Raw genomic sequence first — 13000 nt, forward strand, 5'->3', positions numbered from 1 at the left:
AGAAAACTTTGTGAAGTAGAGTTTTAAAATTCTATACCCAGGAGAGGCCCACTCCTTCCTTTTGGTCTGCCAGGACTGTGAAGTCAAAGTCTTCAAGGATTATAAGCAGAGAGAATGCTAAAGGACAAGCTGACTGCTTTTTTTTGAGTATTAAAGGACTTTTTTTTTTTTTAATTCAGTCCCCCAAATTCTCCAGAGATTTAAGATCAATTTATCATTTGTCATATCCAGATGGTAAGTAAATGAACAGTTTCACCATTGGGCTTGCTATCAAGATATTCCAAGAGGAATTTAAATGAATGCATCATTTGCAGTGGCCAGATGGCAATTCAGAAGACAATTTCATGATCTAGTCACTATATTGCATAAACCTATTCTGGTTTGTTTTTTATCACCATCTGAAAAAAGGGCAATAGAAGATTAAAAGTGTGAATGTGAGGAATTTCTTGTCTTTTGAGATAATTTGAACCAATGTTCAAGTATTGCGTTTCTATCAGAAACAAGGCTGGTGTATCAGTAAATATTTGTCTGAGTCTAGGAAACTTCATCTACTGAGGGGAGACCTGTTAAGCAGCAGATACATTCACATCAGAACACATTTCAGCAGTTTAAATAAATGGAAAATGTACCCTTTATTTATCTGCATATTGATTACTTGTAAAATTTATAGTAAGCTGAAATATGGTATTTACCTACCATCACCATCATCATTGTTTCCAATTTTGTCACATTTTTATTAACAATGGTTGTAGATATTTTCTAGAAAATATATCAGATCAGCACAACTATTGTACATTCTATTCATTTTTGAAGTCTCCACGTGTTGATGCCACAAGTGAATGTTACCTTCTGCCTTTTCTTTCAGCGAAAAAGCTTTGTGCATAACTGTTTTTATAAGCTCTAGGAATATGATCCTTCTTAACTGTCTATAATGATGTGGGATTGTTGTGATGTATGAAATATAATATTTAATTAAAACATTGTTAAACTGGCTAATTTCACTGAAGTACTTTTCCCTGAAAGCAAAAAGATGTATTAAAAATTAGCTGAGAGGCTGCTGTTACTGAGTTATTCACCTGAGACTTCTTAAGAGAACAATTGCTTCTTTTGACATTGAAATACTGAGCTACTGTCTGAGAACAGCTAGTAATGCTTTTTCTATATTTTTTGCTATAAAACTTTGTTAGAATTCATTGTAAAAATGAAATAGGGGGTTACAAGGCACTTGGAGTTCAAAGCCATCATAAATAGGAATAATGTGATATTTTTAAAGTTACTATTTAATAATAAATTTCACTGAATATCTGGAGAAATATCTGAATTTCTGAAACAACTATCTTAAATCAAAGGCGATTTATTGTGGTTTGCTTGTTTTCTGAGGCTCTAGATAACAACGCCATAGTAGGTTCTTGAGAAAATAATCTTTCAAAATTTCAGGCTCTACAAAAAAAGTGTTAAAGGCAACAAGTAAATTTTTTAGGGCTTTTTTTTAAACACAGATTTGAAATAAATTTATTAACTGTTAATTCAGTCCTTCAATTTTTATAGTGTACATTCTCTCTCACCCCACTGTGTTTCTTCCCACATAATTTTTAATTGTCTAAACCACAAGGCATATTCAAAGACAAGCCATTTCTGTAAAGCAAAGTAAATATTTCAGATAAATGCTACTTCTTTTCCCCTCCCAACTACTTTCAAAAGCTGTAATTTGTTTAAAACTGTAGCAAAATTTATTTCTAGCCCCATGGCAGATTTAAGACATAATGTGTTACCTTCTTAAAATGCAGTAGTTAGCATTATTTTTGGTCTATGACATCTGTAGAGTTGGAGTAATTGAATAATGTTCTACCCCTGATAGCAGAGTGCCAGATTCTGGTGCTAAAATGCCTCAGGATCTGTAATCACAGCTGAAGGCAAACCCATTCTCTGTGGGTTGGTTGTGTGGTCCACTTGAAATGCCTTTCTGACTTCCAAGTGCTTGGTTAGGCAACAAACCGAATATTCTGTAATACCTGGGGAAAACAGAATGGGCTTTGATAAATAGTTTATATTTTTTGTGATGATTTGTGATTTGTGTTATAGCCTGTTACTACCTGAGCAGTCAATACAAATTGGTGCTGCTAAGAGCTTACTACCACTTCCATACTGTCTGACCCTCTGATATCATAGACCAAATCCCATTCTGATGTTTTCATAAAAAAAATAAGTTAATGTCAGAAAACCAGTGACTTGATATCTGTATAATTAAGTGTATACAATGATGATTCTTTTACTTTTTTAGTGAACTTATCCTATCCAGTATTGACATTGATGCAACTGGAGATTGGGAGTGTCTAGTCAAGAATTCCTATGGAAATAGCACGAAACATGTAGAAATTGTGGTACTTGAAACAGCTGCTCCTTACTGCCCTGCAGAGAGAATTATTAACAACAAGGGAGATTTCAGGTATGACTTTCTGGGTTTGGAGTGTGTTTCATGGATTAATGGAGATACAGACCATACTCATGCTTACATGACACTTCAGTCTCAGTTATAAATCACTTATTTTAGTTGTCACTTTTATATAATATGGTAGGAAGGAGAACACTGTATGATTTTGATGGGAAATGGCACCTAGTGCTTCAAGAGAACCAGTGGTTTGTGAAAGTCAGGAAATCTTCTAATTCCTCAGTATACATTATAGAAATTTTTAAAGAAATTAGATAAATTAGAGAAGATTCAGAATTTTTCTTGTCCTTTGTAGAAGATTATAACACTGCATTAAAGCATTAGAAGATTAAAGCTTCAGTGCTTTACTTTTTAAAATCTATTCTGGTTTGGATGGCTTTGTTCAGCTGAGGTTAGAGGTAAGAAATTACATGAGACTGTTAGTAAAATATTTCACTGAGGAGGATCAAAATAGAAAGTAAAACTATTTAGTAAAATAAATAGATTGTATGAGGTGAGCTTAAGGACACAAAGTTCTATCAATGTAACCCATGCTTACAAAATACATCTGTCCTGCTATCTGAATCCTAGGAGCTGCAAGATTTTGTAGAGTAAATGTAGCTTTTGCTCCATCATTACTTTTATCTACATGTGCTGGTGGGGCTTTTTAAAATTGTAATAATTTTAATCAGAAGCAAAGGTTCCTGTGGAATTTAGCATTGTTTTCAGTCAGCTCTAAAATACACCAATGGTATGCACAAAGCTCTTAAACAAAACCTGCTTGACAATAAGACTGATGTATGATGGCAATCCCATTGAGAAATCAAGACAGTAATTTGTTACCAAATGAATTGTAATGATAATTCGGCTTGAATAGATAATGAAAGGAAAGTGGATGAGGAAAGAAGCCTTTCTTAAATAGCAGAATTTTCTGTGAATATTTCTGACCCAAAAGCCTCTATTTATTTTCAGGTTACCTTTAAAACTTAAAAGCCCAAAGGCTTTTTCTACTATTTCTTGAATTTGAATAAAAGTAAAGGATTGAATTAGAAAGAAGTGGAAATAAAAACCTACTCAAATAATCTGTTTTCTTTTACTACAAAGCTATTTTATTATGTGTTAACCTCAGTACCAGCGAGTTTGCCTCTTTCATTGAGGCAAAATTGCTGAGGCAATGCATATATATGGATTAAATTTCATTAGAGACCTTTGACAATCTTAGCTATAGATTTTTTTGTCATCACAATAACTGAAATTGTGCTTTTGCATACTGGATATGCTGAAATAGGTTTTCATTAGATCTTTAAAAAATATATATACTTTGTATCAGAAAACTCATACTGAATCTTTTAGATGGCAACTCCATGAAGTTCATGTTCTTGCCTTAAAATGACATCCTTTTCTCCATAAATAAATATATATAAATCTTCATGCTGCACAAACTAACACCAGGGGCATTTTTGTCATTTTATATAAATCAAAAGAACAAGAGTGGACATTTCTCAACCTATTGATCATCTTGCTAGAAATCCATATAAATTTATTTTTAAAATGTACATCAAAAGGATGCTGAGTCCATAGGTTCTTTTGGCATTTGAGAGAATGAATTTAAAATCGAGGAGAATTTATGAGGCTCCAACTCAGCATTAACGCTTGAAATTGTTCAAAGGTTTATCCTCTGAGATGGAGCTTTCACACCAGCAAGTTTTCTTACAAAGGTCTTTGAAGTTTTGGTAACATAACAAGTATGGAAGTAAAAAGAATTGAATCACAAAGGCAAAGCTAGAAAGAACTGTTCTTTTATTGGGCCAAAGAAAGGGGGAAAAAAGCATCAACTGTCAGGGGAGTGTGGCTATTTCAGAGGTCCAGCCTAGGTGGTATTTATAATTGTGTAACTGCAGCAAGAATTAGGCACTGAGAGTCAGAATAAACTGGCCTTTTCTGCTAAGAGGTTTTCTCTATCATGGCCATATTCTACCTTTTTTTTTTTTTTGGTTGCTGTTTTATAGAATGCTGTTAGCTTATTCTGAAAGGCAAATGAAAATGCTGCTATATGCTATTATTCCTAGTCATAAAGGCTGGATTCTGCTCACTGTGACAATGCTAGGCTCAGAATTATCTCTTTAGTTTCACTTTTGAGGTAAGTTGCCAATAAGTGTGGCCCAATTGCATTAATGCAAATTTCTTACTAGAAGTAATTCATCCCAGAGGCAAAAGTCCTCTATGATACTATATGCTCTATATACTACTTTACATATTTTGATTTTTTGGGAAAGCTTCTTTCATGATTCGTTTTTTATCAACTGTTTTTACATTACAAATTGATTTTTTTTGGTGACAGCTGTGAAAAATAAAAGTATTTCTCTTCATAGCTTTTCTTTGAGATGAAGAAAACTTTTTTAGTCCAAAACCTTTCAGTATATTATGTAACAGTGTACAATTGAATATGCATTGTGTAACTAGAGGAGCTAATACATTTGTTTGAGGAAAGGTTGATTGCCAAGCTGTAATTTCATTGAAAGGCAGAATATTTTTGTGATTTATTTGGTTCACTCATCAGATCAGTGCAATTAAAGAACCATATCCTTCCCACACCTGCTGACTCACTGATGATATGCTTATGGCTTTCTTTGATTTCTACCAGTTACCTGATCCTGCTATGTCCACACTAGGCTGTCAATGACAAGAGATTCGGTATCTACAGAAATAGATCCATTGTGCCATTCTAGAGAATGCAGCAGAAAAACACTTTCTATGCACAGAAATTGTGTTTCATAACAGACCAATCAGCTAAATAGAAGAATTCTGGCTGCTCTTGATTTAGTTTGTTTTCAAAGACTGTTTTGGAATCACACTACATAAATCATGTATACCTAAACAGCTAATTTTTGAGGGCTAGTTTCTTCCTCCTTCATGATGTGTGATCTCTGCTGAAATCTTGTATACTGTACTCTGAGACATTTGGGACTTTTTGTTTTTTTCAAGGCTTTTTAGGGGTGGGTCAAAATGCAAAGCAGAGATTGTCAGGTACATTTTGGGCCCTTCGTTTTAAGAGCATTTAGTAACAGTTTGGGTTTTTGGGGTTTTTTGGTCATCTTTTTCTTCACGTACTTACTGCTCTGCTTTTTGCAGTCTGCAGACATTAATGTAGTAAAAACACCAACCACATATTCCTCCTTAACATTAAACACCTTCCTGGAATTAACGCAGAATGAATGTGTGACCAGCTAGACTTGAACCTGTATAATTCTGACATTATAATTCTGACATTGCTCTGCTTTTTGCAGTCTGCAGACATTAATGTAGTAAAAACACCAACCACATATTTTTCCTTAACATTAAACACATTCCTGGAATTAACGCAGAATGAATGTGTGACCAGCTAGACTTGAACCTGTATAATTCTGACATTTTCCAAGGAAACAAAGTAATTAATTATAAAACATTTTGAAGTATAAGTTAAAATAGACTTTTTTTCCTCTTATACCACTTTACTTTGTTGTATATGGTCATATATATATATATATATATATATATATATATAGATATATAGATATAGAAATATAGATATATATATGTACTACATAATTAACATATATTGTAAGTTGCCTTTTGCATTTTGATTTTTACTACCATGGTGTTTCTAGGTGGCCCAAAACTTTGGCTGGGATAACTGCTTACCAGCCCTGTCTGCAGTACTCTTTTAACTCTGGTGCATTTCACAATGGTGCAGAAGAGGCAAAGGCGTGGCGCAAATGTAACCGAACTGGACGCTGGGATGAAGAAAACTACTCTGAATGTCCTTATTCACAAGAAATAACTCAAGTTCTTCATGCTTTTAGTCAGGTAACATTTTGAAATCCAAGGCTCCCCTTCTCTAGCACTGAGCTTGTTGGATAGCATAGAAATGTCAGTTCAGCCATAAGTTTGGGATAGATGGACTTTTAACAAAATGCTTTACTTGAGAGACAACCATTTGTTTTGTTGGCAATTGGAAGTTTAGTAGGAACAAGTGCACAGCATTAACTTTATCTTAATATTTTTTCCATTAGGTGCTTAGAGTCTAGATGATTATTAGTAATGCTGGAAGGGTGATCAGCACTCAAATTTCCTTCCCCTCATACAGTTTTCCAGAAAGATGTTCATTTCTCATGGAGTCCCATATCAGAGTTTCATCAGCTGAAGTGCCTTTCCTCTTTAGAATGCCTTTTTGATGTCTTCAAAAAAAGCAGTACCTTAACCATTTCTTATGGATAAGTAAAAGAATGTGATGAAAAAGTAGATGGATAGAAATTAAAGAGAAAAAATGAATGTAACAGGAAACACTGTGGAGGATGGCCCAGATTTGTAACTGCCATACTGATTTTACAACTTTCAGTTTTCTAGACCATTTCTTCCCTGGTAGTATCAGTAGTGCTGGATAAGACCACAGAAAGTTTGTTTTCAAATGGATTCAGAAATAAGAGTAGTTAATAAATTAAGAGAGCCATTGCAATTACAGGGTAATAAAATAATTAGAGAGATGTCTAGAATCCAGTCTGTTCTTCTGTAAGCAATGAGGTGAGGTTGGGTTTCTCAGGACCTTAGACACTCAGGACTTTATAACCACTGAGGATGGAGGCTGCACAATTTCTTGGGGCTAACCTGTTCAAATGCCTGACTACTCTTACAACAGGAAAGGCAAGGCAAGGTAAGTAGCTTGGTATATTTTATGAAGCCAGATAGTTACAGTCTAGAAAAAGTAGACAAAAATATTCAAAATTTGTTGGTCTTTTGTGGGGGTGTCTTCAGATAACAGCAATGTAATCCAAGACCTAAGGCTGAAAATACATTCATACGCCTGAATATTCCCCTGAAATGTATATCCATGGCATACTGATGCACATAAATCCATGTGAAATTATGGCAGGCATTGTACCAACGGATGTGATCTCCAGTTTTTGAAGAGAATGAAGGTAGCTGATTTATTAGGGCTAACACTTCTAATGTATTTTCAGATGCACATCAATTTGACAACCGTGCTGGAGTTCTCCCGCCAGCTGACAGCCTACACAAGAGGTGCTTCCCTCTTTGCGGATAAAATGGATGTCATATACTTGGCGTATATAATGGAAAAGTTAATTGTCTTCGTGGATGAAGTTGAAGATGTAAGATATCTCCTCTGTGCTTAAAAAAAGTATCATTTAGAAGTGAAGTCTTCTCATGTGGCCCTGCTCTTAATGTATGCGGGCACACAGTGAAGAGTAGCTTCTAAAACTGATTGCTGATTGCAAATGTTCTGCGTAAACTGTGATGTGTCTCTTTGTGCCAAAAAGGAAACTAAGTCTTCTTTGCTGATGACAAGGGCATTGCTGCTTAGGAATAAAACCTTTTTATAGTGAGCCACTTTATTAAATTTCTTTTTAAGTTTATTTTCCATCATTGCTAAGGTGTTAGAATGGACTCTGGCTGGCCTCTGGAGCTTCTTTTGTTTTCTCCATTTTATCAGAAGGTTTTCACTGAATTTTGAAAGGTGGTATCACTTGTAAAGAAAAGATAATATGTCTTTATGTGCAACTTCTTACAGAAACTTTTAGCATTATGTATTTTTGCAGCAAAATCTAATCAGAATTATGCAAACCCTATGGGAAAAGTAGGTTTTTAGAGGGAACATAAATGTTATTTTTTTTTTTACTGTTAATTTTCAGAGTAACTATTTGCATAAACATTTGATAAACTGTAATTTTTGACCACATGATGTTTTCTTTTGGTTTGGCAATGTTCATTCCATTCTGGCTCTGGGAATTGTTACAGTTAACATTTCAGTGCGAATTTGAGAACGTCTCCAACTTCAATTTCACCATAATACACTAGATCTAAAGTATATTAGTAAGTGCTCTCCAAGAATCATGTTTCAAAGCTGCAACTTTATTTCAGCTCAGAATCCTGATAAGATCTTTCTGCTTTCTGACAAAACAAAAATTTGACATTCAAAAGAAACAGCTGGATTTGCCATAAAGCCTCTTTGTTTTTCTAGCACTGATGTATTTTCCATTAAAGCTGAGCACCATCTCTAATCTTTTAAATGACTTCTTCCAGCTTTCAAATAGGTTTTCATTTCTGCTGTTTTTTGTATCAAAACATCTCTATCTCCATCACTTACGTCTACATCTCTGATATAGTAATGCCTTATTTTCTTAATTTATAACATTTTTCCTATTTTTTTTCTCTTTTCCTTAACCTCTCTCTCAAGTTTTCTAGATAGGGTCCTCATCCACTGAGTTCTCAACTAGCATCCATTTCTTAGCACTCACTTGCAAGGTACAAAAGCACCTATGAAATTTGAACATGCATAATACTGCAAATTTTTGTATTTTCAATGACATGACTTTACTCTTCATTAATGCACTTAATTATAGTATAAATTACTTCCTTTTCTTATTTCTCTCCTTTTGTATATTTATAGACTATTGTCCTGCCCTCAGTAAGTTACTGCCTAGCTGATTGGTGTTTGCTTTTATAGTTTCTCATAAATCACTCCAGACTCTTAATGTGATTCATTATTATTCATTTTATCAATAACTCTGTCCCATTGTCAAAAGCCATCTAGAATTATCTAGTAATTATGTTCTCAAAAATAGATTAAATATTTCAGGAACAGTCACATAAAATTTCACATGTAGTCTCATTATTTGTTTCCTTTGCAATGCATGGGAAATTAATCTTGCTTTTATTGAAAATGCAGAACTAACTTCATAACCTCAGCAATCTCTTAAATCTTTTTCACCATTCCTGAATTTCTGTTTTCCTTTCCACTGAATCATCTGTGTATTTGTCTTATTTTTTGCTTCTATTAGCGTGACTTTTTGGCTTCTTGAAATTTTCTTTAACAATATTTCTCAGTTGTTTTTCTCTTCTATTTACCTTTTTATTCAGGTTTACTTGTGACAACTGGGTATATCTTTTCCATATCTTTGCCTTCAAATATATTGGTACCGTGGTCATGTTAATTTTGAAATTTCACTCAAATTAAGTTTTTTAATTTTAAAAACAAACATTTTTATACCATCTTGAAATAATTACAGAAAATATTCGCAGTGATATTTATTCTTTCTAAATGTAACTACTAATAAAATTTCAAACACACATTTACCAAAATCTGTAAAATGTCACCTAGCAAAACAAAGATCTGTTGTTTTGGATTAGGCACAAGTGTGAATTAAACCTACCAAAGCTATGGCTCATGAGATGATCTAAGTTTCTATCAGCACCTGAGCTATATCTCAAATTTACTCCACTATGTCTGTAACAAAGATGTCTTTCGAATATGTTTTTCCTTCCCCCAAGCCTCCCCCTCAAGGTCCTTTGATTAAACATAAAGCAGTTCTTTAGAGGGCATGGCCAATTTTAATTAGTTTATGAAAGACGGTGATAATTCTGGAATTCTGTTTATTGAGATGAGATGACTCAATTTGTCTGGTTTATCTAGAAGATGAGCTTTAAAGTTATGAATTAAAAAGCTCTTCCTTGATGTGAGTTGCACTTTTCCTTTCTTGGTTTTTGTTTTTCAATCTATTTAAATTTTTTATAAAATCAAAACTGTCTTTCAATGATGGTTACCAAGAGAAATAATATGTCTGCCTTCATTTGTACCCATATCTGGTTTTTTTTCTTAGTTATTGAGTTTTTCAGACAATACCTTTTTATTTTTTTTTTCTCTCTTCCAGATTGGGGATGCTCTTATTGAGATTGCCAGCAATATAATGTTGGTGGATGACCACGTGTTGTGGATGGCTCAAAAAGAAGACAAAGCCTGCACCAGGATTGTACGATGTGTGGAGCAGATTGCAAGTCAAATACTGACCAGCAAGACTCAAGTGATATCAAAGGTATTTCAAAAAATTAAAAAATGTTTTGTAAGATTTTTTCTCTTGAATTCTATTTGCAAGACCAAAGTATTTTTAAAATATAACTAATGGTATTAAAAAGTGGTTTTCTTTGCTCAATTTTATTTATTGTGACAATATAGTGTTCACAACAATATCTTTTTAATGTTCTTACTATTCACTCAGTTTCTCTTTTTAAAGCCACTATTGTATATGGTTTTATTTTGAGCGGTCCAAATTGAGTGAGTGACGGACAGCAGCATGTCAGATCATAAAAGACAGCAATATCCTTTGTAGCTGGAAGATTTTAATATGCCTTACTCACAGGCTTTTGGACAACTACAGATTAAAGTATTTAGAAGATTATCACCAAGGTCTATCATGTCCTAAACATTACCAATTTGGGGATAGTTTTAGTATTTTTAGAAGCAAACTGTACCTGTTAGAAATATATTTCTTTTACTCCTTGTCCTCCATCTACACAAGCGTGTCACTTGGATGCTGAGAGGTTCTCATTTGGAGACTAAGACATTGTCTTCTTGTCAGCTTCAACATCTGAATAGCAGAAATATGTCTAAATCAGAAGCTTGAAAGTTATCCTTTTAGAAGTTTATCTAAACACTTTAAAGCCTTATCATTCCTTGAGTTAGATTGCTTGCTTGCTAACAACCTTTATTCTTGTCTCAATTGTCCACTGCATTTACACAAAACCACTATTTAAACATGAGTTCAGGTACAGAGTACATCACAGGAAAAATACAGAAAATTAAAAGCAACCCAAAAAAAATGAAATTATAGACTGAAGTGAATTATAGAGGAAGCCAAATAGCATAATAGCCTTAGTTTGTGTTTTTAAGAAAATGGTCTTTCAAACAGACACAAAAATGTATTGGACTGTTTCTTAAAAGAAGTTTTTTATTTAATTCTCATTTACATAAAAGAATCAAATTTGCTAAAAGTATTTATATTGAAGCATAGTGACAATAATGTAACTTTTAGAAGTATTTGGCAATGTGACAGCTAGGAGGGCTCTGTTGTTTTATACTTGCGTTTCTTTTAAATGTCAAGTGACAAAGGTTGAGTTTTTTCCCTTTCACTGCTTCAGGAAGATGTTGACATTACTGAAAAGAGTAATTCTATGTACTCAGACTTCAATATGTGTCACTAACTGTTTTGCCTTGCTTTATCTTTTAGCTTCTTAAGGTTTTCTGTAGGAGAAGTAGTTTGCTGTTGAGTGCAATTTGTAAATAAACAAAAGCTGTGGAGTATTTCTGGTCTCATCTTAGGCAATACCAAACATATTTGTTCCTTTGGGAGGCCAGCCAGGAAACTGTCTCACAGAAATTGCATCAGCTTTCTTTATTTTAGAAAACAGCAAATAAAACACCTACAGCTTAGGTAGCCAATAGTTTCTTGTACCGTTCCAAAGGGGAAAAAAAAAAGAGAAAATCTATAAACTGTGTCAGCCATATAACATTGAATCATAGAATCATTTAGGTGGTCAAATGACCTTTAAGATCATTGAGTCCAACCATTAATCCAGCACTGCCAGGCCCACAGATCAGGAAACAATCTGTGCCTGGAAGCAGAAACCATATAGTCCTATCAGTGTGGCACCAGTCTAAGGTAGTGCACCTGTTATAACACGAGCTGTTTGTCTCATGCACTGTGATGAAATTAGAATGCCTAGTTTAAGGGTAGAGATGCATCTCTGCACTCTGCTGCAGTCTTCAGCTCCATACACTTCACTTTGCTGAAGGATAGGTCACAAATATACCTGCAACATGGTGCTGCTTTGAAACGTTTAGTGATGTTCAATGCTCTCATGGAACAAGGTGTGTGAAAAGACTCAGCCATTAAATAGTTAAGAAGGTTCCTATTTAATTTCTTGGGTACAAAGTACATCCTTATTCATTTTTTGAATAGTTCTTAAGCCCGGTGTTGCTAGTTCACTTTGTACTTCTATTGCTTTAATTCCAGATTCCACTGAAGCTGATAATGATGGAATTGCACAACTGATACAATAATAACTATTGTAACTGACAGAAAGAGATCTATATCTATGTGTATATACGTATCTTAGAAGGAAAGATGGGAGCAAACCCACTATGCTGTTGTAGAATCCTGTATCATATTTTTAAATAAGTTCTATTTTCTTTCTCATTTCAAGAGAATATATATATATATATATACTCACACATATATCTGTGTGTATGCATGCACAATCCTTTATAGAGTTTATGCAGTAAGCACACAGTGCACATGCAATGGCAAATATGGTTTGTGACAACCATTCTCAATGTTTTCACAGGTATCTCGTAATATTGCACTGGAAGCCTTCATGATCAAGCCCTCCAGTTTCACAGGAATGACTTGTACGGCCTACCAGAAAACATCTGCAAACTCAGACAAGTCAGTGACTCCTGATTTGGGAAGATGGGAAGCAAATCACAATCCTGATCTATATTTGAATTTCAAGTGCAACACTGGTAATCTGGATGGTTCTTTGGTGAATTCTTCTACCAGAGTAAGTCAGTATGATTATGACTATAGCTATCTGTTTTATTTATTTAGTGTTTTCAGTAGCACCTTTAGGCAGAATACTGATTTGTAAAATGAATATTTTATGTGTTGTTAGCACTGTAAACTTGTTAATAATTTCAGCATGTAAGTGGGCTTCAACTGCTGTATTGAGTGTAGCATATTT

The 13000-nt window shown here is 34.1% G+C and overlaps 1 protein-coding gene across 1 annotated transcript in view; it reads left to right on the top strand.

The window, feature by feature from the left end:
- LOC134421944 (adhesion G protein-coupled receptor A3-like) overlaps positions 1 to 13000 on the top strand; it is a 252236-nt gene that overhangs the window by 129875 nt on the left and 109361 nt on the right. Inside the window, exons 8-12 of the mRNA XM_063163434.1 lie at positions 2282 to 2446; positions 6076 to 6274; positions 7426 to 7575; positions 10135 to 10296; positions 12605 to 12820. Coding sequence (XP_063019504.1) covers positions 2282 to 2446; positions 6076 to 6274; positions 7426 to 7575; positions 10135 to 10296; positions 12605 to 12820 — 892 coding nt within the window. The remainder of the gene's footprint in view (positions 1 to 2281; positions 2447 to 6075; positions 6275 to 7425; positions 7576 to 10134; positions 10297 to 12604; positions 12821 to 13000) is intronic.

Source organism: Melospiza melodia, chromosome 9 (assembly GCF_035770615.1).
Source record: "Melospiza melodia melodia isolate bMelMel2 chromosome 9, bMelMel2.pri, whole genome shotgun sequence".
Lineage (NCBI taxonomy): Eukaryota > Metazoa > Chordata > Aves > Passeriformes > Passerellidae > Melospiza > Melospiza melodia.